Genomic DNA, 26,753 nt, shown 5'->3' on the forward strand with positions numbered 1-26,753 from the left:
TTATTATTATTGAGACAGGGTCTTGCTCTGTTGCCCAGGCCAGAGTGCCGTGGTGTGATCATAGCTCACTGCAGCCTCGAACTCCTGAGCTCAAGCAATCCTCCCATCTCAGACTCCCAACTAGTGAGAACTATAGGTGTTCACTACCATGCCTGGCCAAGTTTTGTTTGTTTGTTTGTTTGTTTTTTGGAGATGGAGTCTTGCTCTGCCACCCAGTCCTGGAGTACAGTGGTGCAGTCTCAGCTCACTGCAACCTCCACCTCCCGGGTTCAAACAATTCTCCTGTCTCAGCCTCCCGAGTAGCTGGGACTACAGGCGCATGCTGCCATGCCTGGCTAATTTTTTGTATTTTTGTAGAGACAGGGTTTCACTGTGTTGCCCAGGCTGGTCTCAAACTCCTGAGCTCAGGCAATCCACCTGCCTTGGCCTCCCAAAGTGCTGGGATTACAGGTGTGAGCCACTGCACCCAGCCTCAGCCAAGTTTAAAAAAAAAATGTTTGTAGATAACGGGGGGGGGGGGGTCTCACTCTGTTGCCCAGGCTGGTCTTGAACTCCTGACCTCAAGTGATCCTCCCACCTTGGCCTCCCAAAGTGCTATGATTACTGGCATAAGCCACCACACCCAGCCTTAACAAATGTTATTAATTGCTTACTATATACCCAGGCCTAGTATAGGTGCCAAAACATATGGAAAATATGCACCCTGCCCATAGGGAACTTACAGCCTAGCTTGAAAAGTTAAATGTACGTATGAAAAAATTAGAAAAGACTTACAAAGCAGTGTATAACAACTGCAAGGAAGTAACAGAAAGCCTCATTTATTTCTGTTGCACTAAAATGTAAAGATCATAGCAGCATTGCAGAATGTTTCTTTCTTTCTTTTTTTTTTTTTGAGAACGAGTCTCGCTCTGTCACCCAGGCTGGAATGCAGTGGCACGATCTCGGCTCACTGTGACCTTCGCCTCCTGGGTTCAAGCGATTCTCCTGCCTCAGCCTCCCGAGTAGCTGGGACTACAGGCACATGCCACCACGCCTGGCTAATATTTTGTATTTTTAGTAGAAATGGGGTTTCACCATGTTAGCCAGGATGGTCTCGATCTCCTGACCTCGAGGTCTGCCCGCCTCGGCCTCCCAAAGTGGTGGGATTATAGGCGTGAGCCACTGCCCCCGGCCTACAGAATATGTCTTTGAGGAGTTGCCATTCTAATATGGAGTAAACATGGATGTTCAAAGGATATTCCTAAGTGGCAAGGGACTGAGTCATTCATGCCAGATTCATCAGATGTGGAGCATGGTTGTTTTCTTATGCCTCATTCTTGTAACAGCAGCCACCAACATTGAACATCAAATATCATTTCATTTTTTCCCCTTTTTCTCCTACCTGACCCTAAGTAATACCCCATTCTCTGTAAAATCTTATAAGGATTGAGTTGAATATTATCAACTACTATATTCCTTCACTCAGAAAAAAAAAAATCTGTAGTCATATGTTTCATCATAAGAATAATATATACTAAATTGCCTATGTATTTATTTTTATTTGCAGATTCCCACTGGATTCTTCTCTCTGCTGACAGTGAGGGCTTTATCCCGTTAACCTTCACAGCCACACAGGAAATAATCATAAGAGATGGCAGCCTGTCCAGGTCAGATGTCTTCAGAGACTCTTTTTCTCACAGTCCAGGTTCTGTTTCTTCTCTTAAAGTCTTTACAGGCCTTGCTGCCCCCAGTTTAGATACCACTGGCTGTTGTAACCATGTAGATGGCATGGCCTGATATCTGCAGTGTCCTTGCTGTGTAGCTCTTCAGATGAGACCATTACAAACAAGGCCTGCTTGACACTGTGGACACTCACCAATGAGACTTGCACTGCACTCAGGCGAAGCACTTGCCATGGTCGGCTCTCCTGATTTCCCAGCGTTTCCCCTGAGCTAAGGCTCGCTGCTGTGTAGCAGAGCTCAGTCTTTATTAGATGGCTCCGAAAGTGGTGTTTATGTATTCATGACTGTGTGGTTTTGACTAAGGGCAGAATTCCCAGAACAAAACAATATTATGGTGCCATATGGATTGTGTTTTATGGTTTCTCTGAGGCTTTGTGTCCCTCGTCCAAGCTGCATTGAAGCTGTCTTAGGAGCACTTAAAAGATACCTTGGCATTGTTATAGGTCTTTTTATTGGCTTCAAGAGGAGGTTGAGGAGTCTGCTGGGGGGCATGTGCTCTAGCATATTAACCTCAAACCAGCAAGAATTAGCAGAGCTCCAAGGAGGACCAGAGATCCACTGGCTTCTGCTCTCAGGAACAGGAAGTGGCTCTGATGTTGCCTGGACCTCCCAGAATTTAAACCTAACCCTCTTGCTTCCTTAACAAATTCTGGCTGACAAAGGTCCAGGTACTCTTAAAAACTGGCCCTGGGAAAATTTTGAATGAAATTTCAAGGGAATTTGTCCCCTCTGGGCTCCACTTGAGGTTGTGCGGATGCTGCTACCACAGTGTCGAGCCCAGGTAAGTCCTACTGCAGGATTTTGTGCTGTGGCCACTCATGAGTGTCCCTGAAATAACTTTTTTTTTTTTTAAATCCAGTTTTGAGATCATACAACTTTCCTATTTTTCTCCCAGTAGTCAGCTCGCTTAGTTAACTTGTCACTTTAATTTGATATTTTTATTTTCTCTCCTTTCAAGTCTTAGAGACCAGCAGAGAATCTGTGAGAGAAAGTATTTCAGGAAGTTAGAAATTTAACCGAATCCGAGGTAGTTCTAAAAAGTGCCATTTTGTTTCACTTATGGGCTAAAGTACCAGCTTAGTCAGGTAAGAGCCCTGACCCCCTTCAGATGGTAACACCACTTCTCACTGCCTTCAGATGGAATCACAGATTTCAGTCACGGCAGCATAACAAATTGATCAGTGAGTGGCTAGGCATCTGCAGATAAATTGTTTCAGGCATAGAACCTCCATTAGCACATATGCTTCCTTTTCCCCCCTTCCTTTAAAATCATCTGGAAAGAAACTATTTTGTGCCCTTGGGGACTCCTGTCTGTTACAGTTTACCAAGATGGAGCTGGGTTAGGAAAGAAGTGAGGGCCCATTTTGTGGTTCAAGTGCACTAGACAGCTGCTGGGGTAGGAAGCAGAGGCAATGTCTGTAATCAGCTGTGGGAGAGCGGTGACTGAGAACAGTCTGAGGCCTGGCTCCACTTGGAAGTATCTGGGGAAGGATGAAATCACAATTATCTTGAAGCCTAAAGAGGGAACTACAGGACTGTTAACTAAGATCAATGTGGGCGCCTAAAAGAGTATGTTACAATCACCATTTCTCAGGTCAAAATACTGTGAATAAGTCTTCAATAAAATCACTAATGGTTATTGTGGCTGTTTTGGATGTTTTGGTAGTATTTTCTTTGCGATTATTGCTGCTATAGAGGAACCGGCAATAATCTTGCAGTTATATATGCATATGTTGTCTGTATTCCTTCTTCTGGTGGACAGTCCAGAATATAAATGGTTCTTTACAACAAATCTGATTCCATGACAACTCTCATACAAGAGATGTTTCCTTGACCTCTGCTATTATTACAGTCACTGGAACAATAGAAAATAATCTCATATTTGCTGGCTTTGGAGGCAGGGAGAGAAGAGCTAAATTCTTCAAAGGATTGTTTAATGTTCTACTGAAAATATTTTGCATAAAGATATTTTTACAAGTCCCATTTTGCACTCAAGTTTTTCTAAATTCTGAATGGGTATTATGTGATACATATTACATATATATGTACATAAGGTATAGGAAGTCTTAGTAATAAAATGAGGCCAGGCGCGGTGGCTCATGCTTGTAATCCTAGCAATTTTGGAGGCCGAGGCGGGTGGATCATGAGGTCAGGAGATTGAGACCATCCTGGGCTAACACGGTGAAACCCCGTCTCTACTAAAAATACAAAAAATTAGCCTGGCGTGGTGGCAGGCGCCTGTAATCCCGGCTACTTGGGAGGCTGAGGCAGGAGAATCGTGTGAACCTGGAAGTCAGAGGTTGCAGTGAGCCGAGATCGCGCCACCGCACTCCAGCCTGGGCGACGGAGAGAGAGAAAAAAAAAAAAAAAAAAAAAAAATATATATATATATATATATATATATATATAAAATTAAAAAATAGGCCGGGCGTGGTGGCTCACGCTTGTAATCCCAGCACTTAGGGAGGTCAAGGTGGGCGGATCATGAGATCAGGAGATCGAGACCACAGTGAAACCCCATCTCTACTAAAAATACAAAAAAAAATTAGCCTGGTGTGGGGGCGGGCGCCTGTAGTCCCAGCTACTCGGAGAGGCTGAGGCAGGAGGATGGCGTGAACCTGGGAGGTGGAGCTTGCAGTGAGCCGAGATCCCGCCACTGTACTCCAGCCTGGGCGACAGAGCGAGACTCCGTCTCAAAAAAAAAAAATAAAAATAAAAATAAAAAATAAAAATAATAATAAAATGAACCACTCATGGCCTAACTGAAGAACCAGAACATGACCAGAAACCACTCAAGTTCCTGTCCCTCCTTGTTCCTGTCTCCATAGCTTTGCCTCAGAGGTAACTATCCTGATTGTTGTAATTATCAGTTCTTCATTCGTTTTCTTTCTTTATAAAAGGAGTTTCACAACCACATATACACATTGGCTGAAACAATATGATTTGTATTTTTGCTTGTTTTTGAGCTTTATACAAATGGTATATATTATATATTAGTCTTTGGTGACTTGCTTTTTATTCACTTAGCATTGGTACTAAGATTCATCCTTGTTACGTGCATGTTATTTTCACTGTTTTGAATCACCACAATTTATCCATTTTCCTACCATGGACATTTGGATTGTTCCTCGGATTTATTTTTGAAGTTGTAAACAATATTGCTTTGAATATTCTTGTAAATGCCTCTTGATCCAAGTGTTTGAAAAGTCTCTTTAGGGTCTTTTACCTAGAAATGGAATTGCTGGATCACAAGGTATAAGTTCACCTTGATGAGATAATACCAAGTTATTTTCCAAGATGGTTATATCACTTTCACTCCCAACAGCAACGTATCAGAGCTCCTATTCTACATTCTCAACTTGGGACAGTCTAGGAGTTTTAAATGCTATCTCACTGTGACCCTTATTTTATTTTATTTTATTTTTTTGAGTCAGAGTCTCGCTGTGTTGCCCAGGCTGGACTGCAATGGCGCGATCTCAGCTCACTGCAACCTCTGCCTCCCAGGTTCAAGCAATTCTCCTGTCTCAGTCTCCTGAGCTAGGATTACAGGCACCTGCCACCACACCTAGCTAATTTTTGTATTTTTAGTAGAGACGGGGTTTCACCATATTGGCTAGGCTTGTCTTGAACTCCTGACCTCAAACAATCCACCTGCCTTGGCCTCCCAAAGTGCTGGGATTACAGATGTGAGCCACTGCGCCCGGCCCCTTAGTTTTACTGACAGACCAGCAGTGAACTTGAGCATCATTTCAGATGTTTATTGGCTGTTCAAGTTTTCTTTTGCAAAATCCTTGATTATATCATTGGCTCAATTTTCATGTTGAGTTGTTAGGATTCTTTATATATCTAGATGTTGCTAGTATCTTCATCCACTTTGTGGACCTATCTTTGTCTTTTCTCTCTCTCTCTTATTTTATTTTTATTTTTTATTTTTTAATAGAGAGCAGGGTCTCACTATGTTGCTTAGGCTGGTCTTGAACTCCCAGACTCAAGCCATCCTCCTGCCTCAGCCTTTCAAAGTGCTTGGATTACAGGCCTGAGCCACAATACCTGGCCTTTTCCCTTTCTTTCTTTCTTTCTTTTTTTTTTTTTTTTTTGAGATCTAGTCTAGCTCTGTCACACAGGCTGGAGTGCAGGGGCACGATCACTGCTTACTGCAACCTCTACCTCCCGGGTTCAAGAAATTCTCCTGCCTCAGCCTTCTGAGTAGTTGGGACTATAGGCATGCGCCACCTCGCCTGGCGAATGTTTGTATTTTTAGTAGAGACGGGGTTTCACCATGTTGGCCAGGGTAGTCTCGAACTCCTGCTGGCCTCCTCTTTCTTTATACCTTGTGTGTGGGACAAACATTTTAATTTTAAGGAAGCCACACATTTACCTATCTTCCTTTTTATGGAAGTTTTGTCTTCACATTTATGTCTTTAATCAGTATTCTGCTGGATAATTTTATTTGTTTGGGGGGTTTTTGTTGTTGTTGTTGTTTGAGACGGAGTCTTGCTCTGTCGCCCAGGCTGGAGTGCATTGGCACAATCTCGGCCCACAGCAACTTCCACCTCCCGGGTTCAAACCATTCTCCTGTCTCAGCCTCCTGAGTAGCTCGGATTACAGGTGCCTGCCACCACACCCATCTAATTTTTGTATTTTTAGTAGAGATGGGGTTTCACCATATTGGCCAGGCTGGTCTCAAACTCCCGATCTCAAGTGATCTGCCCACCTCAGCCTCCCAAGTGCTGGGATTACAGGCATGAGCCACTGAGCCCAGCCTCTGCTGGATAATTGAGGGGTCCCTCTGCAGAGCTCCTGACTTCATGCTGTGCATTGCTCTGTGTGGTAAATTTCATTTGCCAGGTTTTTTGTGTTCTTTTTTTGAGACAGAGTCTCTCTCTGTCGCCCAGGCTGGAGTGCAGTGGCGTGATCTCGGCTCACTGCAACCTCTGCCACCTGGGTTCAGGCGATTCTCCTGCCTCAGCCTCATGAGTAGCTGGGATTACAGGCGCCTGCCACTGTGCCTGGCTAATTTTTGTAGTTTTAGTAGAGATGGGGTTTCACCATCTTGGCCACGCTGGTCTTGAACTCCCGACCTCGTGTTCCTGCCTCGGCCTTCCCAGGTGCTGGAATTACAGGCGTGAGCCACCACACCCAGCCGATAGGTTTTTTAATGTTAAACTTTGCATTCTTGGAATAAACCCAGTATGTTCATGGTGTATTTATTTTTTATATGTTGCTAGACTCATTTTGCTATTATTTTGTTTAAGATTCTTCCTTTCCCTGTTAATGGGTAAGATTAGCCTGTAAATTCTTTTTTTATTTTTGAGACAGGGGCTTGCTCTGTCGCCCAGGCTAGAGTGAGTGGCACTATCACAGCTCACTGCAGCCTCAACCTCCTGGCCTCAAGCAGTCCTCCCACCTTAGCCCCCCAAGTAGCTGGGACTACAGGTGTGTGCCACCACACCCAGCTAATTTTTAAAAAATTTTTTGTAGAGATAGGGTCTCCCTTTGTTGCCCAGGCTTTTCTTGAACTCCTGGGCTCAAGTGACCCTCCCACCTTGACCTCCCAGTGTCCCAGGATTACAGGCTTGAGCCATCACACCTGGCCTCTTTCCTTTTTAATGTGCTTGGCTGGTTTTGGTAAGAAGCTTACTCTGGCCTGATAGAATGAGTAGCAGAGTGTGCCTTCTTTTTCTGCTCTGTGTAGGAGTTTGTATGAAGTAGGAATGATCCTTGATTGAAAGTTTGCTAGAACTTGGAAAAATCATTTGGTCTCGTGTTTTCTTTGTGGGAATATTATTATTATTATTATTATTATTATTATTATTATTATTATTATTATTATTTGAGATGGAGTCTCGCCCTGTCACCCAGGCTGGAGTGCAGTGGCACGATCTCAGCTCACTGCAAGCTCTGCCTCCCAGGTTCACGCCATTCTCCTCCCTCAGCCTCCCGAGTAGCTGGGACTACAGGCGCCTGCCACAACGCCTGGCTAATTTTTTGTGTTTTTAGTAGAGATGGGGCTTCACCATGTTAGCCAGGATGGTCTCGATCTCCTGACCTCGTGATCCTCCCGCCTCGGCCTCCCAAAGTGCTGGGATTACAGGCGTGAGCCACCGCGCCTGGCCCTTTGTGGGAATATTTTTAAATATTTATTTAATCCTTTAATATTTATGAGACTAAAAGGAGAAACTATTTTTTTCTGTAACCACAGAACACTTCTGACATCAGATGTGCGGGTTTTCTACACCAAGCGATTCTTCACTTCTCTATGGACATGAACTGGGTACCCTACAATTTCATTCAATTCTGACACTACCCAGAGTTAGTGCAGACCTAATAGGTTACGGGCTCAGTCCAACAGGCTGATCCCCACTTCCGATACCAGTTGCAAGTAGTGGGTCTCCAGGCGATACACACTTCTCTCCAGCTTGGCTGCAAATAGGGGATTCCCACAAAACCCTCCTCAGATTTGATAATTTCCTATAATGCATAGAACACAGAGAAACACTTTACTTAACATTTATTGGTTCATTATAAAATAAACAGCCAGATGAAGAGGTATATAGCATGAAATCTAAAAGAGTCCCATACACAAGAGTTTCTGTCCCCGTGGAGTGGGGTAGACTTCCTGGTACATGGATGTGTTCACCAACCTAGAAGCTCTCTGAACCCCTTTGTTTGGAAGTGGAGGCTCCATTACATGGGCACGATTGATTAAATCATTGATGATGAGCTCAGTCTTCAGTCCCTGTCCCCTCCGGGTAGGGAGATAAGGCTGAAAGTTTCAACCTTCTAATCACATGGTTGGTCTCTCTGGCAACCAGCCCCCATCCTCTGCCAGTCACATCATTAGCATAAACTCAGATCTGTTTGAAAAGGGCTTATTATGTATAACAAAAGATGTTCCCCTCACCCCTACCACTCAAGAAGTTACTAGCATTTTAGAAGCTCTGTGCCAGGAACCTGGGGCAGAGACCAAATGTGTATTTCTTATGTCACAGGGACCATTTAGGATTTCTATATATTTATATACATACACATATATACTCTGTTCAGTTACGCTTGTTTTGAAAACCCAAATTTGTTCTAACATGGCTGTGATATTAGAGAATGAGTACAGCATAATGTGAATTTCCTGTTACTTATACACCACTTTTGTCTTTAAGAAATGCTAGAGCTGGGAACGGGGGCTTGTGTCTGTAATCCCAGCTACTCAGGAGGCTGAGGCAGTAGGATCACCTGAGGCCAGGAGTTTAAGACCAGCCTGGGCAGGCTGGGCACGGTGGCTCACGCCCTTGGGAGGCTGAGGCGGGCGGATCACGAAATCAGGAGATCGAAACCATTCTGGCTAACACGGTGAAACCCCGTCTCTACTAAAAATACAAAAATTAGCCGGACATGGTGGCGGGCACCTGTAGTCCCAGCTACTCGGGAGGCTGAGGCAGGAGAATGGCGTGAACCCGGGAGGCGGATTTTGCAGTAAGCTGGCTGTAACGTTTTCTTGAATGGGTGGTAGGCCACAGATATTACTGGTCCACAAGCCAGGTTGGGCAGGAGCTTCCTTTTTCTAGAGACAAGTGCTACTGGGCTAGTCAGGGGCACAGGCCTATCTGAGATAGTCTGAAGGCAACAGACACGAAATGCCAAGTGGGGTCCTGGAGCGCAGGCCAGTCCCTTCAGGACACATTGCTGAAGACTCCACATCCCAGGGAAAAAGGCGGCGTGCTAAACTGCCAGGCCCGGTGCTGAAGGGCTGAGGAGGGCGATGTCAGGCCCCGAGGGTGCTGGCTCCTGGGTCCATTCACAGTCACCCTCCTAAGCTTTAGGCCAGGCTGTAGCTGGTCCTCCTGTGGGAAGGGAAGGAAGCCAGGGAGAAGGATGGAAGTGGTGTGGGCCGTCTGTCCTGCCGCAGAAGCCCGCAGAAGGTTTGATGGCTGCTCCTTGTCTTCCCAGCAACTCCTCTTCAACTCCTCCCCTCCCAAGTCCTGTAAATGAGCTACAACCCTGTTTCTCCAAGTGCCATCAAGCAGTTCCCCATCCGCCTGGCCTTCCCTGACTGGGAAGCGTGCCCTCGGTATCTCTCTGCTGCGGAGCCCAAGGCCGTCACCCTCGGCAGGGAGTGGCTGATGACGAGGCCACCCACTGCCTGTCCCGCGTGGGCCTGCATGATGTGTGCATGCTCGTGGACCTTACGTGTGTGAACACTGGGTGCTTGTGCACGTCTGCTGGACCAGACGTGGTGATGCTGCAGCAGTGATTCCTGAGTACCTGCTTGGCCTCAGGCTCTGTGCTGGGCTCTTGGGATACAAAAAGGAATAAAACAGCCAGCCCCAGCCTTCAAGGTTCCCATAGCCTCCCCGGAAGGTCAGACAGTGAGTAGATCCTCCCCGTCAGTGGGGTCGGTGTTCTGGTAGGGGAAGGACCAGGTCAGAGACCTGCTCAGTATTGCCCGTGGGAGGGAAGAGCAGAAGACTCCTAGGCTTCCACCCAGAGGGAACGATGGTGTCATTCACCAAGACAGGGACACAGAAGGAGGAGCCAGTTAGGGGGACAAGATGAGTTCCATTGAGGCTCATCGAGACTGAGTGCCAGGCTTGTGGGCTACTAGGTGGAAATGTCCACATGCCAGTGATATGCGGCTCTGGAAGTTGAGGGAAGCACAGGCTGGAGGGGCAGCTCTAGCAGTCACCAGGCACAAGGAGTGCCTGAGTTGGGTGAGGCTAGCAGAAGAGGTACCGAGGGGGCTTTGGAGAGCAAAACCAATAGGAGGTCAAGGAGGGAGCCCTCACATACCACAGTCTACCAGGTGATCAAAGGAAGACGACTGAGAAGGGGTGGCCAGAGTGGGAGAAGAAAATCCAGGAGAAAAGGGTGACCTGAGCTAAGGAAAGAGTGTCCCAGAGGCACGACTGTGTGACACAGCAGGGACGTCTGCAGGCTGGTGTTAGTCATTCCCCCAGCAGCCCACACTGTGCCTCGCTGGGTGCAGGGGGTGTGCGGGGCTTACCTCCGAAGGCTCAGCCGGCTGGAGGCATCCTGACTGGGTGTCTTTGGAGTGGAGCCGACCATGAGGATGCAGAGCCCAGCAAGGATCATGCAGGTGGGCACGGCGCCAATGAGGACCTTGAGTGTGACCACCACCTCCTCTGCCTGCTTGCAGACCCCTGCCTTATACCCCGAGAACCTGGAGAAACATCAGCCAGCCATTAGGGCAGGGCCTGCTGAGCCTGGCACCCTGGGTGGAGGGACTTGACACCTCACCCCACCCCACCCCCTCCTGAAACGTGGACTTCATTTCCTGGTCAGATCAGGAGAGGAGTGTCAAGGGGACAGGCTGACCTGGGAGAGTTTAGAGAGAACTGAGAAAGGGGGAGCTGGCCCTCTCAGTCTCATGCACAGAGAAACCTGGGGAAGTGGTTCCCCACACTCTCCAAAGAGCAGCGCTTAGGCCCCAGGCTCATGGATGCCCCGAGCTTGGTAGGTGGGGGGCTTTGCCCTCTTCCTGCCCACTGGTCCTTGGTGCCTCTGCTGTATCCTAACCCTGGGACTCACTCCAGACTGAGGGTGGAGATGCCCAGGGCACATGCGCCAGACAGCTTGGTAAAGAAGACGTAGGAGGAATAGAAGATGGTCTCCAGGCCCGGCCCGTGACGGTGCTGCAGCTGAAAGTCATCCACCACGTCTGGCAGCATGGACCTGTGGCGGGGGTGTCGAGTTAGCCCTCCTAGCCCCTTGGCCACCAGCAGCCTGTGAATTCTCTGGGGACGGAGGCCAAAGTGGATTCATCCCTGAGTTCTGTGCCCAGGACCAGACTGGCCACCAGAGAAGCAGATGGCCTGTGGGCTCGTACCCCCCACCAGCCCCCTGCCAGCCCCCCGCCATTCCTACTGCCTGGTGTCCTCTCAGGAGGGCTCTGAGGATGGAGCTGGTGGCCTCCATCTCCTGCACAGGCTGGGCGCAGGGGGCCTGGGACAGCAGGTTGACATGAAGGAGGTGACACCCACTGTGGACACATGTGAGGCCCCCACACCCAGCCTACCACGGTAGCAGCAAGGACACAGCAATGCTCACGCCAGATACAAACGCCACGACATATGCCACAGGTGCTGTGGGCACAGCAGCCAGCAAGATCGCAAAGGGCACCATTGCCTGGGGAGACACACACACCAGCTGTCCCGCCACCTGCTTCTTCGTGGGGCCTGCTCCTTCACACACGACTCGACTGACGACCCCCATGCCTTGCCCTGTGCTAGGCCCTGAAGACTCAAGGGAACACAGATCCACCCCTGCTGGCCCCAGGAGGCTCAGGCACCAAGGTCACCTCGCTCGCCTCTCCCCTCCAGCCACCCCCAACCCTTGATTCCCGCCTCACTCACAAAGATCCCGAAGGCTGACGTCTTCTTCCCAAAGTGCTGGAGAACCCACTCCCACAGCGGGGTGCTCAGCACGGCTGAGACCTGTGAGCAGACAGCGTCATCACGCCAGGGCCGTGCTGCCAGCGCCTTCGCCCGGGACCCCAAGGCCTTGGCTTTTAGATTGGATGCCTGACCTTGGCCTTGCCCCTGGTTCAAACCGGTGGCTATGAACGTTGTAATCCTGGCCCCAGTTCTACCCTCTGCTGCAATGCAGGTGACCAAGACCAAAGCAAAGTCCAAAATGTTGACCACCAGAACTCTGGCCATATGTGTCACATCAAGGACCACACATGTCCCCAACTCAGGGCCCCAAGTGACCTAGCCTCCACCACCCCAGGTCCCCTCACCAGGACAGTTAGCACCAGGCCCTGGACGTGGTCGTGTAGCTGGGAGGCATGTGTACAGAACAGGACCAGGTAGCTCTGCTCCACCTGAGGAGATGGACAGGAAGTGGGTATGTGCAGGGCATGGCAGGAGCTCAGAAGTCAAGGGCAAGGACAGGGTCTCGAGTCTGGCATCTCCATTGGGACCTCGGCTTGCTGCCACCATCATACAGTCCCTTCCCCCACAAAGGACACTTATCCCCAACACAGATACAAACACCACTCCTAGGCCACCCTCATCATCTGCTCAGCTGTGATCAGGTGGACTTGACTACACTTCAGGTAATGTGAGAGGAAACCGCCCATACATTGTCAGCCTCCTAGTGCCCAGGCCCTGGCCCTGCATTCCCACAAGCCCTACCAGGATCTTCCTCCCGGCACTAGCCCCTCTGAGCCATGTGCCAGCCGCACGTTTCTCCCTATAAAACTCAAGTGGAGACTGCACCCTGAACCTATGCAAGGTCAGCATGGCCAGCGCCAAGCCTGTCGGGGGCAGCTGGCCAGAGGTACCTGAACAGCAGCAGAGATGAACAGGAAGGAGATCACCAGCTTCAGGTAGGGTGGGTGCCGGGTAGTGAGGCCCAGCCCAGCCAGGAAACTCAAGCCTGGGCCTGAGGCTGGGTTAGAGGGGTCTGCAACGCAGAAGGGTGGCACCTTGGCTTCGCAGAGTTCAAAAGCAAAACCCGCCCCCAAGCAGAGCCCTGCCCCCAGCTTCTGCTTCCCTCTTCACCAAACCCCATACCTGGCCGCTCCTTCACCCCTAGGCACAGTAAACTGATGCACACGGGGTAAGTCACTGCAACCACGGCAGCGGCAATGCAGTAGAGACGGGCCTGTGGGACAGGACAGGACTGGGGTGGGTGATGTCTTCAACCCCTGGAGGTGGTGACACCAGAGGGGCAGGGCAGTACTGCCTCCCAATGGGAGCAGAGGGAGGCACAACCCAAGCCCAGGACGCTGGGCCCCCACCTCCCAATCACCCCACAGGACAGCATGCTCTCCGGGCCCGGGCTGGTCCTTCCACGCACCCCCTCTGCTGACCCTGTGTTCCCTGCATGGCAAAGAGGACGCTGATGCCCCAGGAGCCAAAGTGCTCCTTCCCACATTCTATGAAACAAACATTGACTGCTGCTGCCTTCCGCATGCCAGGCCCTGAGGCTCCAGTGATGGATAAGTGAGCCCTGTCCATCCACAGGGCTCAGAGTGTGGGGAGGAAGACAGATCCAGGAGCAGGTGGTTACAGCACGGTGAGATGCATGGTGACTCAGATTAATGGAGGAAACAGGGCCGGGCGCGGTGGCTCATGCCTGTCATCCTAGCACTTTGGGAGGCCAAGGTGGGTGGATCATTTGAGGTCAGGAGTTCCAGACCAGCCTGGCCAACATAGTGAAACCCCATCTCTACTAAAAATACAAACATTTAGCTGGGTGTGGTGGCGGGTGCCTGTCATCCTAGCTACTCAGGAGGCTGAGGCAGGAGAATCACCTGAACTGGGGAGATGGAGGTTGCAGTAAGCCGAGATCACACTACTGCACTCCAACCTAAGCGACAGAGTGAGATCTCGTCTCAAAAAATAAAAATAAAAAATAAAAATAAAAAATTAATATAGGAAGCAGGGCCAGGCACGGTGGCTCATGCCTGTCATTCCAGCTCTTTGGGAAGCTGAGGCAGGTGGATCCCTTGAACCCAGGAATTCAAGACCAGCCTGAGCAACATGGCGAAACCCCATATCTACCAAAGAAAATACAAAAATTAGCCAGGTGTGGTGGTGTGCACCTGCAGTCCCAGCTACTAGGGAGGCTGAGGTGGCAGAATCGCTTGAGTCTGGGAGGTCGAGGTTGCAGTGAGCTGTGATTGCACCATTGCACTCCAGCCTGGGTGGCAGAGTAAGACCCTGCCTCTGTATATATAGGAAGCAGGACAGTGCTACCTGTCATTCAGAGAAGAATACATATGCATTAAAATGCCTAAAAAGACATGCACGAGAGTACAGCCAGTTCGGGACAGAGGCTGCCTCTGGGGAGGGGAGGAGAGGGACGGCGCAGGGTGGGGCAGGGCACTCATCCTGTGCAACCGCCCTGGGCCTCATGCTCTGGAAGGCACTGCCTCTGGTCTTCAATGCTCTGCTGTTGCTGTCTTGAGATTCTTAATAATTTTATAATGGATTTCAATTTTGTAAGTGAAATCTGATGGGACAGTGGGTTGTGAGCTACCAAGAGCTTCCAGTCTCTGCTCACATGAGGCTCTGCCCCCTGGGAATGGGTTCTCAGCCTCCTGCTCCCCACTCCTTGATACCTTCCCTTCCCCAACCCTTGTGTCACATCAAGGACCACACATGTCCCCAGCTCAGGGCCCCAAGTGACCTAGCCTCCACCACCCCAGGTCCCCTCACCAGGACAGTTAGCACCAGGCCCTGGACGTGGTCGTGTAGCTGGGAGGCATGTGTACAGAACAGGACCAGGTAGCTCTGCTCCACCTGAGGAGATGGCATTGGCATTGGAGAGAGGCATGGGAGGCCTGAATGGGGGCACAGGTGTGAGTGCAGGAAGAGTCAGTCTAGGATGCAGCCTTCTGGCCCTTGGCCAGCAGCAGCGTGTGGATTCGGAGGGTGGGGGCCTCTCACCTATCCCAATCCAGGTGCTTAGTGGACACCTAGAGGGTGCCAGTGCTGGAGGCTGCAATCCCCTGGCTGGGGCGGTAGGTGCATTGGGAAAGGGGAGATTGACTTTCCAAGGCCCTTCATTTTCATTTTGCAGGTACATAGGTAAGGTGATTGCCCAGGCTGGAGTGCAATGGCGCGATCCCTGCTCACTGCAACCTCTGCCTCCTGGGTTCAAGTGATTCTCCTGCCTCAGCCTCCCAAGTAGCTGGGATTACAGGTACCTGCCACCATGCCCGGCTAATTTTTGTATTTTTAGTAATGATGGGGTTTCACCATGTTGGCCAGGCTGGTCTTGAACTCCTGACCTCAAATGATCCACCTGTCTCGGCCCCTCAAAGTGCTGAGATTACAGGCGTGAGCCACCGTACCCGGCTGTAACATTTTCTTGAATGGGTGGTGGGCCACAGATATTACTGGTATTCTTCTCATACTATTGATGCTGAGACATTGGTGGGGGCGGAATCCCCGGGAGGGCTTGTTAACATAGAGATTGCTGGGCCCGGTCCCTAGAATTGGTGAATCAGAGGACTGAGGTAGGGCCTGAGGATCTACCTTTCTAACAAGGTCCCAGGTGTTGCTGATGCTGCTGGTCCAGGGACCACACTAAGATCTGTGCCTCTCTGCCTTTGTGTAAATCTGAAATATTAACTTAAAAACAAGCACAGGTCGGGCGCGGTGGCTCACGCCTGTAATCCCAGCACTTTGGGAGGCTGAGGCGGGCGGATCACCTGAGGTCAGGAGTTCGAGACCAGCCTGGCCAAGATGGCAAAACCCCATCTCTACTAAAAATACAAAAATTAGCCAGGCGTGGTGGCGCATGCCTGTAATCCCAGCTACTCAGGAGACTGAGGCAGGAGAATGGCCTGAATCCGGGAGGTGGAGGTTGCAGTGAGCCGAGATTGCACCCCTGCACTCCAGCCTGGTCAACAGATCGAGATTCTGTCTCAAAAAAAAAAAAAAAAAAAAAAAAAGCAAAAAAGGCCAACACAGCAGGGTGCAGGGCACACAGAGGAGAGGCCTACATGAAGGCTGCGGAGGGCAGCCCATGCCCAGTCCTGAAGGCGAGGGCCACCCATGCTCAAACTCCTTTTTTTGTTTTTTTCCAGAAAAGGATATTTTTTTAATTCCAGTAACTGCAAATAGGAAACCAGAGGGGGAGCCCCAGGCTGGGACAAATCATGGCTACCCCTCCCCAACAGAACAGGGGGAGGAGGTGGCCCCTACACCCTTTATGGTCGATTCGGACCCCCTTGCTCACTATGCTGCAGCATCCTAGGGGCAGGGCCCCACCTTCCCTGGGACTGGGGCAGTCAGTCAGTCACCCAGCCTGCCATGCCCCAGCCCCTCTTCCCCACAAAGAGTATCTTGGGGGAGGGGATCGTGGGCAGAACAGGAGGCAATGAGGATGAACATTGCTCAAACGCCTTTCAAAGGGCACCTGACCACACAGGGAGGTGGCAGGAGGCAGGGATGGGATGCTGTGTAGGAGGCGGAGGCAGCAGTTGTGGGGTGGGGAGGGAGGTGGTGGCACGGGCCAGGGCATGGCAGTGGGTTGCAGGGTGGCTGGATGCATCCCAGACTTTTGGCCTAAAAAATGGGCAGGATTCGGTCATAGGTTGGAGGGTTGAGAGAGGGGAGGAGAAGAAGAGGACAGTGCTGGAGGATGATAATGTCATTTACTTAAGGAAAGGGGGAAATAGAAAAAGAGAAAGTAAATGTGGGGGATAAAATAGAGGTGTATCTGCTCAGTGCTGAAGGGACCTGCTGTGAAAGGAAGGGGGCTCCCCCCTCTCATTTCACCATTTCACGCTGCGGATTGGGGGCTCACCTGGTCAGGGCTGGGGGAGGGGACATGGGTCATAGGAAGGGTTTTACCCAGGGCTCTGCGAGGACACCAGACCCCTCTGCTGCCCCCTCCCCTAGCCTGTCCTACGGCTTTCCCCACCCTCGCCCCTCCTCTGGGGCTGGCCTCCTCTGCTCCAGGTGGCTGGCCCAGTGTCTATTCTATTCTATGTCTAGAAGGAACCCAGAAGGAGGCAGGTTTAGCAGAGGACGTTAGATTTGAGGGCTATCTGCTCAGCTGGAGGAGCAGGGAAGGAATGAGGGGGCACAGTGAGCCCCCTAAAAGACAGCAAAGTGACGTGTGGACGGGAGAACCAGCCCTAGAGGAAGGAGGTGACCCTGCAGAGGGGACCCCAGGTTGGGGGGCCTTGCCACCCCGTGCACTTACTGCATTCGGGGAGACAGTGACTGGCCCCGGGGTCGCAGTGGCCTCGCACCTGTGGGGTCTGTGGGCGCCGGACACGATGAGCCCGTGGACAGTGGCCCCCATCAGTGTTCCCGCCATCTCCACAGTCATCCCTGGAGACAGAGCGCCACTTAAGGTGACTGAGAGGGAGTGGGGTCCCAGGGGCAGTTGCCTTCCCGGAACCCGAAACCCATGGCTGCACTCACGGTAGGCGGTGGCCGAGTCCCGCTCCCTTGGGCAGGGGGTCAGCAGCATGGTGAGCGCTGTGTAGGGCACCTGGAAGAACTGGGGCGCCGGCAGAGCTTAGAACCACCCCCAGCTTTGCCTGGTGACAGCGGGCGACCTCCCCCATCCCGGGTGTCACATCCGGATACCCACGGGCCAATGTGATGTATCCCAGCTGGCCACCTGAAGTCGGAGCTAGGGGCCCAAAGGCAGGAGGGGGCAGCCAGCCCCGCACAAGGCCGGCGAGCGCCAATGGCATGGTCCAGGCACAGGCGGGTGGGGAGGGCGGCGGCCCTGCCCCCACAGCACACTTCAGAGTGGCCATGGCCAGCAATGGGCTTCGCCAGAGCACAGGCCCAGGAAGGGGCCCTGCTTACCGTGGCCAGGGCCTGGAACAGGCAGTAGAAGGTCATGTACCAGAGGCCTCGCAGGCTGGTGAAGGGGGGCAGGAACCACAGGAAGAAGTAAGCCAGGGCGATGAAGGGGGTGCAGCCCAGCACCCTGCGGAAGCACAGCCGAGGTGGAGCGGCCCCCCGACCAGGACAGGGGGACACGAAGGGCCCAGCCTGGAGGAACCCCACCCCTTCTCTGCCCCTTGAGAATCCCTAGGCTGGGGCTCCCTGGGTGGGAGCCAGGAGCAGGGGAGAAGTGGCTGATGGGTCGTGGAGGCAGTGGGGAATGGGCGGCCACTCCTCGTGGGAGCTCCGGCTGCACCCTCGGCGCCGCTGGTGCCCTTCCCTGTGCGGACACTGGGACACTGAGCTGTACTTCCTCCATGAGGCCTCGCGTGGCCTCCAGCCCAGCCTTCCCACACTCAGAGCCCAAGGCCAGGCCTGGGAGTCTTGGAGGCTTCGTCCAGCCCCGTGCCATCTGGGGAGGGAGAATCCCCAAGAATGTCTCTGAACTCCTTATCACTCACAGTCAGTCCCCAGTGCACCTGCGACATTATCCAGTCTTGTCTCCTAACCACCCCAGCGGGTTTCTGCTAGGAAACAGGGCTGTGACAAACAGTGACCTCAGGGCCAGGACCAGGTGCCTGGATCCTAAGGACCGAGCGGTTGCTCACCAAGGCATGAGCCGTCCAGACCCTGTCCTCTGGCTCCTGTTGATGAAGAACCCAGCCACAGGGTCAGCAGCCGCCCCAGACACTTTTCCCCCAAACAGAACAAGTGACACCTGGGCTGCAGGGATCTGAAACAGACGGGAGGGGATAGAGAGCTGAGGCCCAGCAGCAGCAGAGAGCCCATCCAGGCCTGAGAACCGGGAGGGAGGCCTGAGAACCGGGACCGGGGGGCAGAGCCACAGTGTCAAGGGCTCCTCAGCCTTCCCGAGGACGCTGATCCCAGAGGAGGGAGGTGAGTGCTGCCGCCCTGCACGCTCCCATTAGTACTCATGTCAGCCACTGCGGAGAGGACTCCGGGGCCCTCATCTGGGGCTGGCTCAGAGCAAAGAGGGTGCCTCTGGGCTGACAGAGGGGGACACTGTGTTTCACAATGGAAAGGATTCATTGGTTTTTCTGACTATGTAAATAATACACTCATTAGAAAAACATTCTGGCTCAGAGCAAGGAGGGTGCCTCTGGGCTGACAGAGGTGGACACTGTTTCACAATGGAAAGGATGCATTGTTTTTTCTGACTATGTAAATAATACACTCATTAGAAAAACACTCAAACTATGCAGGAAAATACTAAGCAAAGCTCATCTGAAATCGCAGCATCCCAAGACAACTGCCAGAATCATTTGGATGATCAGCCTTTCATAGGGCTTCTTCATGTGTGCTTGAGATTGATCAGTTTATATAAATGGGATCATATCAGACTGTCATCTTAAACATTCATGGATACCTCATTTTATTATTTTATTTTATTTTTTAATTGAGACAGGGCCTTGCTCTGTTGCCCAGGCTGGAGTGCAGTGGCACCATCTCGGCTCACTGCAACCACCGCCTCTCGGGCTCAGGTGATTCTCCCACCTCAGCCCCCCAAGTAGCTGAGACCACAGGCACATTCCCCTACACCCAGCTAATTTTTGTATTTTTAAATTTTTTTGTGTGTGTGGGGGTGGAGTTTTGCCATGTTGCCCAGGCTGGTCTTGAACACCTGAGCTTAAACAGTCCTCCCGCCTTGACGTCCCAAAGTGCTGGGTGTGTGAGCCACCATATCCGGCTGGATACCTCATTTTTTTGTTGTTGGTTTTTGTTTTGTTTTTGAGAGGGAGCCTTGCTGTGTCACCCAGGCTGGAGTGTGGTGGTGCAATCTCAGCTCACTGCAACCTCCACCTCCTGGGTTCAAGCGATTATCCCGCCTCAGCTTCCTGAGTAGCTGCGACTACAGGCGTGTGCCACCACGCCCAGCTAATTTTTGTATATTTAGTAGAAATGGGGTTCACCATATTGGTCAAGCTGGTCTTGAACTCCTGACCTCAAGTGATCCTCCCTCCTCGGCCTCGCAAAGTGCTGGGATTACAGCTGTGAGCCACCATGCTCGGCTGGATACCTCATTTTAAAAATTTGGTTTTACTTACCCTCCATTCTCCATCATTCCCTCCTGTAGCCAACATTAACGAGTTGGTGTATATCCTTCTAGAATTCTCTCCATGCTCACATTTTAAACATGGACAGATACATATGTATATATACATATCCATACACACACACACACGGAGCCTGTCTTTGTTTTGTTAAAATGGGATCATTTTATATACTCTTCTCTAAAACTAACTTTTCTTTTTCACCAGAGCATCATGGAAATCACTCTAAGTCAACTGGTATAGATCATTCTTTTGAATGGCTGCATGATAGTCTATTTGATAGTGATGTTAGTCCAGTCTGTTGACTTCTGTGGGCCACACTGGAAGAAGAAGAATTGTCTTGGCCAGGCACGGTGGCTCACGCCTGTAATCCCAGCACTTTGGGAAGCTGTGGTGGATGGAACACCTGAGGTCAGGAGTTCGAGACCAGCCTGGCCAACATGGCGAAACCCCGTCTCTCTCTACTAAAAATACAAAAATTAGCTGTAGGCTGGGCGTGGTGGTTCACGCCTGTAATCCCAGCACTTTGGGAGGCTGAGGTGGGCGGATCACGAGGTCAGGAGTTCAAGACCAGCCTGGCCAGCATGGTGAAACTCTGTCTCTACTAAAAATACAAAAAATTAGCCGGGCATGGTGGCACGCACCTGTAATCCCAGCTACTCTGGAGGCTGAGGCAGGAGAATTGCTAAACCCGGGAGGCAGAGGTTGCAGTGAGCCGAGATCATGTCATTGCACTCCAGCCTGGGTGACAGAGTGAGACTCCGTCTCAAGAAAAAAAAAAAAACAAATTAGCCGAGCGTGGTGGTGTGCACCTGTGATCCCAGCTACTCGGGAGGCTGAGGCATGAGAATCGCTTGAACCTGGGAGGCAGAGGTTGCAGTGAGCCCCAAGATCACATCACTGTACTCCAGCCTGGGCAACAGAGTGAGACTCTGTCTCGAAAAAAAAAAAAAAAAAAAAAAAAGAATCGTCTTGGGCCACATATAAACACATAAAATACACTAACACTAATGATAGCTAATGAGCTAAAAAAAATAACAAAAAAATCATACTGTTTTAAGAAAGTTTACAAATTTGTGTGGGGCCCCATTCAAAGCTGTCCCGCCGCGGGCTGGACAGGCTTGGTCTATTATGTGGCTATGATACAGCTTACTTAGCCAACTGCTTCTATATTGTCGGGGATCTACATTGTTTCTCATTTTCCCACTACAAACAGGCTGCAGTAAACATCCTTGAGGACCTTGCCCTCATTGGCTTCTGGCTTTTTGTTGAGCTTGTGTCAGAAGTGCTGTGTACAAGGATGGTGGGAGCAGAAGCAGAGGTGGGGGTGGAAGGACCAGACCCCAAGGAAGATGCCAGCAGAGACCGGGCTGCTGCCCGCACTTACCTGTGCTATATCAAGCAGGAAGAGCTGCAGGTAAAAGGCTGTGGCGCTGGAGGCTATCTGGTTGGGGACCCCACCAATGCCATAGCACACCTTCGTACAGAATGAGAGGCGGCCAGCTCTGCTGTCCTGGAGGAGACACAGGAACTAAGCCCCTCTCCCAACAGACACAAAACAGGTCCCCACACCCCATGACTTCAGTAAGCATCCTGAGTCTCTGTGATGTCTTCAGGGCTTTTCCAGCAACCTCTCAGCCCCATTCTGCCCCCATGTCATCCTAAGAGGAAGTGAGACAGAAGAGAAAAAAGATCCTAAACCAAGACCTCTGAACGTTTCCGGGGGGGAGTTCTTCTGGACATCTTACCCTGGGCTTCCTGCTGAAGCTGCCGTCATTTACTGAGTCAGCACGGCCGTGTAAGCTGCAGGTCAGGAGACCTGGGCTTGAGCCTGCCTTTGTCACCTACCCCTCTATGTGACCTTGAATAAATCACATCCTCTCTCTAAGCCTGTTTTCCTCATCTGTCAAATGCAACATCCCTGCCAATTTCACAAGGTTGTTTCGATGAGTAAATGAGGCAATAGCTCATTTACCCATAGCCTGCCTACACACAGCCCTCCAGGGATGCCTGGCAGGCATCTCAGCTTAGCATGGTCTACATACAGCTCCTGATGGCCATCCCATTGTCTAATCCAGCTCCTAGCAAATGGCACCACTGGTCCCCTCAGTGGCTCAGGCCACAAACTTAGGAGTCATCTTTTATTCTTCTTTCCAATTCTTGTCTATCAGGGAGTGCCTCCTAAGTGGCTTCTGTGTCTGCCCTTGCTCCCTACAATCCACTCCACCCAGCAGCCAGTGCTTTTGTAATAACATAAATCGCACGGTGGCTCATCCCTATAAACCCAGCACTTTGGGAGGCTGAGGTAGGTGGATTGCTTGGGCCCAGGAGTTGAAGACCAGCCTGCCCAACATGGGGAAACCCCATCTCTACTAAAAACACAAAAATTAGCCAGGCATAGTGGCCACCTGTAATCCCAGCTACTCAGGAGGCTGAGGCAAGAGAATTGCTTGAACCAGGGAGGCAGAGGTTGCAGTGAGCCAATATCACACCACTGCACTCCAGCCTGGGCAACAGAGACTCAGTCATAAATAAATGAATAAATAATCAGATCCCATCTCCTCTCTGATTAAAACTCTCCAATGGCTTGCTATTGCAGGATTTTTTTGTGTTTTTTTTTTTTGAGTGTGTGTGTGTGTTTTGTTTGTTTGTTTCCAGATCCATGGTATTCAGTCAATGCCATTGCAGTTTGAATAAAACTCCAAGTCCTGATCATGGCTAAGGAGTCCACCCAGTCGGCCCCCTACCCACCTCACCTCAAATAGCTCTCCTTCAGCCACGCCAGGCTCCTTCCTATTCCTCAAAATCATCAAGTCTGTTGCTGCCTCAGGGCCTTTGCCCTTCCCATTCTTCTGCCTGGAAGGTGACTCCTTGTCATTCTGGTTTGATGTCACCAGCTTAAATGTCACCTCCTCCAAGAGGCATTCCCTAACCTCTCACCTCTCTCAGTTGTACTTACCACCTGCTATATTCTCATTTAGTTCCTGCCTCTCCCTACAGGAATGTAAACTCTCTGAGAGCATGAACTCTACCTTTTATTTATCATGGTGTTTCCAGTACCTAGAACAAAGCTTGGTATACAGTAGGTGCTCAGTATATAGCCGTTGAAGCAATAAATGGCCATGAAGACCCTGTGTAAAGTGCTGTTTCTTTGGAAGAAGCTGGGCTCTTTTCTCATCATTTGCTGGGGGCTGGAGGGAGTGGAGATGACACAGCTTCACCCATTTCCACATCTTGCAGGACACCCCAGCAGGCTCTTGTGAAGGGAAGGTCTCCCCAGATAAGGGTTTATCACACTTTGCACACTCTTCCTACCCACAGGGGAAAACCACACTGGGGGCAGGATGATTCTTTTCTGACATTTGTGTGAACATCATTTCAGCTTCCAGAAAACTTTAAGAACAGGCAGAATTCAACGTGACAGTCCCCCTCTCCCCCTAATGGGGACTCTTGTATCCCCCAAAACAGGCCTAGCAAGTTTTTAGAACTTTAGAAAGAACTTCCAAGTGAAGCCAGGGATATGATCTCATCTTGCCGTCTTGAGGATGACAGTTTTACCGAAAGTCATAAAAGCCCGTTACAGCTATACAGTGAGCTAGCTGTACAAGGAGAAGCCCCTTGGGAGGGGCGGCTCTGGGCGAGGGGCGCAGCCCTGCTCTCTCTAGCTGCGTGACCCAGGGCAGGGCACCTCGGTCTCCTTGGAGTGACCGGGGCTGCCACCCCTCGGAGAGTCGTATGAGGATTCCACGCCGGCACTTCATCGGCAATGCGAGTGTTTCCCTCTTGCTGTTAATCTCGCCCTGAATTTCTAAGTTTCCCTGGGAAGTGACAGTCCCCGGAGAGCCCCTTCGTCTCACCTCACTTTCCTGTGGGATGCAATCCTGTGCTCCCAGGTGCCTCGTAGGAAGCCCTGAACAGGCTGGGGGCTGAGGCGGTCAGAGGAGGCCACAGAAACGAGCAGGGAGCAGGCGCATTCAGTGAGACCCAGGAAGCCCCAGGCCCCTTGCTCCGTCCAGCACAGCCCCAGGCCCCTTGCTCCGTCCAGCACAGCCCCACTGGCCAGCACGGCCCGGAGGCATCGGGCAAGGGACAAGGGGACCCGAAGACCTCTCCGCTCCCACCTGCCCTCCTCCCTTCTTGTCGGAGCCCATGGCCAGGACCTTCCCTGAGGCAGCCTCCAAGGGGAGCCTGGTGCCTGGACGAGGCCAGGGTCTGGGAGGGAGGCCGAGGCCACAGCAGCTGCCTGAGGTCGGGAAGGACGCAGCCTCCCCAGGCGCTTCAGAAAGCCCTGCCGGCCCAGAGCTCGGGGACCCCGGGAGGACCTGCGGTGGCAGGGACAAGACCCCTAAGCCAGGAATCAGGACAGCAGTGACCACGCATCCCCAAGTTACTTCCTTGGCTAGGGATAGGCTTCCCGTCCTAGTCTCTTTCCGGCGCCGGCACCTCCCAGCCTCCCCGCTCCCAGCCGTGTAACTCCACGAGGGCAGCCCCTGAGCTGGCAGGTTTGGGCCGAGCCCCTCCAGGCTGCCCCCAGCTGGAAAAGGGACTGCGAGGCGACGCCCTCGAGCTCCGTGGGGACGCAGCCCCTTCCCGGTCCCCGCCGCCCCGCTCACCTCTCGCCCTCGCTTGGCGCTCCCCGGGCCGGGCTCTGGGGCGTGCGGTTCCGGCTGCGGGGACCCCTCGGCGGCTGGTGCAGGGGGCGCCGCCATTGCCACCGCAGCGCCGCCCGCGGCCGTTGCCCTCGGGGTTATCGCCCTTGGGAGGGGCGGCTCTGGGCTAGGGGCGCGGCGCGAGTGGCTGCTGGCAACGCGGGGGAAACGCAGAAACCGCGAGGGGCACCGTTTCTTTGGCTTCCACCAAGGGAAACAGCGAAGAGCCAAAATCCGCAGGGGGAAAGGCCCGGCAGGCCCTCAGGACCGTTCTCCTTGGGGTGGATCCCCGAAGGGCGTGAGCGCCCGCAGACGGCGGCCCTGCGCGCTAAGGGCTCTGCCAGACCGCTGGGGTGACTGCGGGCAAGCAGCAGCTCCCCTGCAAAATGAAGCAAGAGGCCCGCTCGTTCAGGCTGGACCATGGCTGAACAGGCATTCCGCCGGCTACACATGATGCCCAACGCCTGAAATACACCTTGTCGAGTCTCCTATACAGACCACGGGGTTGGCCAGTAACTAAGTTCTGGCCAGCGAATAAAAGCAGGTGGCACAGGCAACATTCCAGAAAAGTCCTTAAAAGGGAAGGGGGGTGACAGCAGGTAGCTAGTCAGACTCGAACAGGGCAGGAGAGGGCCACGCTTCCAACCAGGAACGTCAGGCAACCATCAGGCGACAGTCAGGCGGTTGTTATGCTCCCTCTAAAATGATAATTGATCCAGCGGGGCCAGGGAAAGGCAGTCTCCCAATAGATAGAGAAAACCTGAAACTGGTGATCAGCTTCTCGGTAGGATCTCAGGAGCTGGGCAAGTGGGCTTACACAAATTGCGGAGTTTAAATGACATGTGACCTTCCAAGGACACTGGACTGGTAAGGGAAGAACGCCTCCAGTGAGCATGGGTACAACTCCAGTATACACAGTGTGCACACTCTCCTCCCAAGTGCTGGCAGACCACTGCCCATGCAGGCAGGCCTCCCAAGGGAAGAATCAGGGGAGAAGGGATGCAAGACCCCAGAAGTATGCCAATGTATAAGACCCCAGGTCAAAAGGTCAAACTGTGCACTTCTCTTTCAGGTCACCCGCTTGGCCCTCTTCCAAGTGTACTTTCCTTCCTTTCATTTCTGCTGTAGAGCTTTTTAATAAACTTTTATTCCTGCTCTAAAACTTGCCTCAGTCTCTCCTTCTGCCTTATGCCCCTCAGTGGAATTCTTTCTTCTGAGGAGGCAGGAATTGAGGTTGCTGCAGACCCATATAGATTCGCTCCTGCTGACATATTTTGGTGCCACGTGACTCATACCTTCCATCAGTAACAGCGGCACACATTAACTAAAAATGCATCATAGACCTAGAACATGAAACTCATGAAAAAACAGGAGCAAGGGCCACGCACGGTGGGTCACGCCTGTAATCCCAGCTACTCGGGAGGCTGAGGCAGGAGAATCGCTTGAACCCGGGAGGCGGAGATTGCAGTGAGCAAAGATTGTGCCACTGCATTCCAGCCTGGGCGACAGAGGGAGACTCTGTCTCAAAAACAAAAACAAAAACAAAACCAACCAAACACAAAAAACCTAGGAGCAAGTCTTCATCATATTGGGCCAGGCAATTGTTTCTTAGGACGCCAAAAGCACAAACTGGATGAACTACAAAAGTTTTCAAAATGAAAACCTTTGTGCTGTAAACGATTCCAACAAGTGGGTATAAAGACAACCCATGGAATGGGAGAAAAGGGATTTGTATTGGAATCAACTTTCACAACTCAACAATTAAAAGACAATCCAATTCTAAAATGGGCAAAGAATTTGGATATTTCTCTAAAGATATACAAATGAACAGTAAGCACATGGAAATACAAATCGAAACTACAGTGAGACACCATTTCATATCCACAGGGTGGCTGTAATTAAAATGAGACAAGTATTGGGGAGGATGTG

At 51.6% G+C, this 26,753-nt stretch overlaps 2 protein-coding genes across 5 annotated transcripts in view; one reads left to right on the forward strand and one right to left on the reverse strand.

Annotated features, from left to right (window-relative positions):
• WDCP (WD repeat and coiled coil containing) overlaps window positions 1-3,360 on the forward strand; it is an 18,350-nt gene extending 14,990 nt beyond the window's left edge. For both annotated transcript variants that reach the window (XM_054476524.2, XM_063648904.1), the window contains one exon: window positions 1,547-3,360. In XM_054476524.2, coding sequence (XP_054332499.1) covers window positions 1,547-1,776 — 230 coding nt within the window. In that variant the 3' untranslated portion in view covers window positions 1,777-3,360. The remainder of the gene's footprint in view (window positions 1-1,546) is intronic.
• Window positions 1-25,163, reverse strand: part of MFSD2B (MFSD2 lysolipid transporter B, sphingolipid) — a 25,939-nt gene extending 776 nt beyond the window's left edge. The window contains exons 1-14 of one of the 3 annotated variants that reach the window (XM_054476525.2): window positions 24,789-25,163; window positions 21,563-21,688; window positions 18,712-18,836; window positions 18,023-18,146; window positions 17,627-17,705; window positions 17,403-17,533; window positions 13,253-13,343; window positions 13,021-13,142; window positions 12,475-12,558; window positions 12,089-12,169; window positions 11,752-11,861; window positions 11,265-11,408; window positions 10,720-10,896; window positions 8,216-9,559 (exon numbers count right to left, since the gene is read on the reverse strand). In XM_054476525.2, coding sequence (XP_054332500.1) covers window positions 9,535-9,559; window positions 10,720-10,896; window positions 11,265-11,408; window positions 11,752-11,861; window positions 12,089-12,169; window positions 12,475-12,558; window positions 13,021-13,142; window positions 13,253-13,343; window positions 17,403-17,533; window positions 17,627-17,705; window positions 18,023-18,146; window positions 18,712-18,836; window positions 21,563-21,688; window positions 24,789-24,884 — 1,515 coding nt within the window. In that variant the 5' untranslated portion in view covers window positions 24,885-25,163 and the 3' untranslated portion in view covers window positions 8,216-9,534. Of the gene's footprint in view, window positions 1-8,215; window positions 9,560-10,719; window positions 10,897-11,264; window positions 11,409-11,751; window positions 11,862-12,088; window positions 12,170-12,474; window positions 12,559-13,020; window positions 13,143-13,252; window positions 13,344-17,402; window positions 17,534-17,626; window positions 17,706-18,022; window positions 18,147-18,711; window positions 18,837-21,562; window positions 21,689-24,788 lie in introns of those variants that run through there. The other 2 variants (XM_063648906.1, XM_063648905.1) reach the window with 2 other exon arrangements.
• Window positions 25,164-26,753: the final 1,590 nt, after the last annotated feature.

This window comes from Pongo pygmaeus, chromosome 12 (assembly GCF_028885625.2).
Source record: "Pongo pygmaeus isolate AG05252 chromosome 12, NHGRI_mPonPyg2-v2.0_pri, whole genome shotgun sequence".
NCBI lineage: Eukaryota > Metazoa > Chordata > Mammalia > Primates > Hominidae > Pongo > Pongo pygmaeus.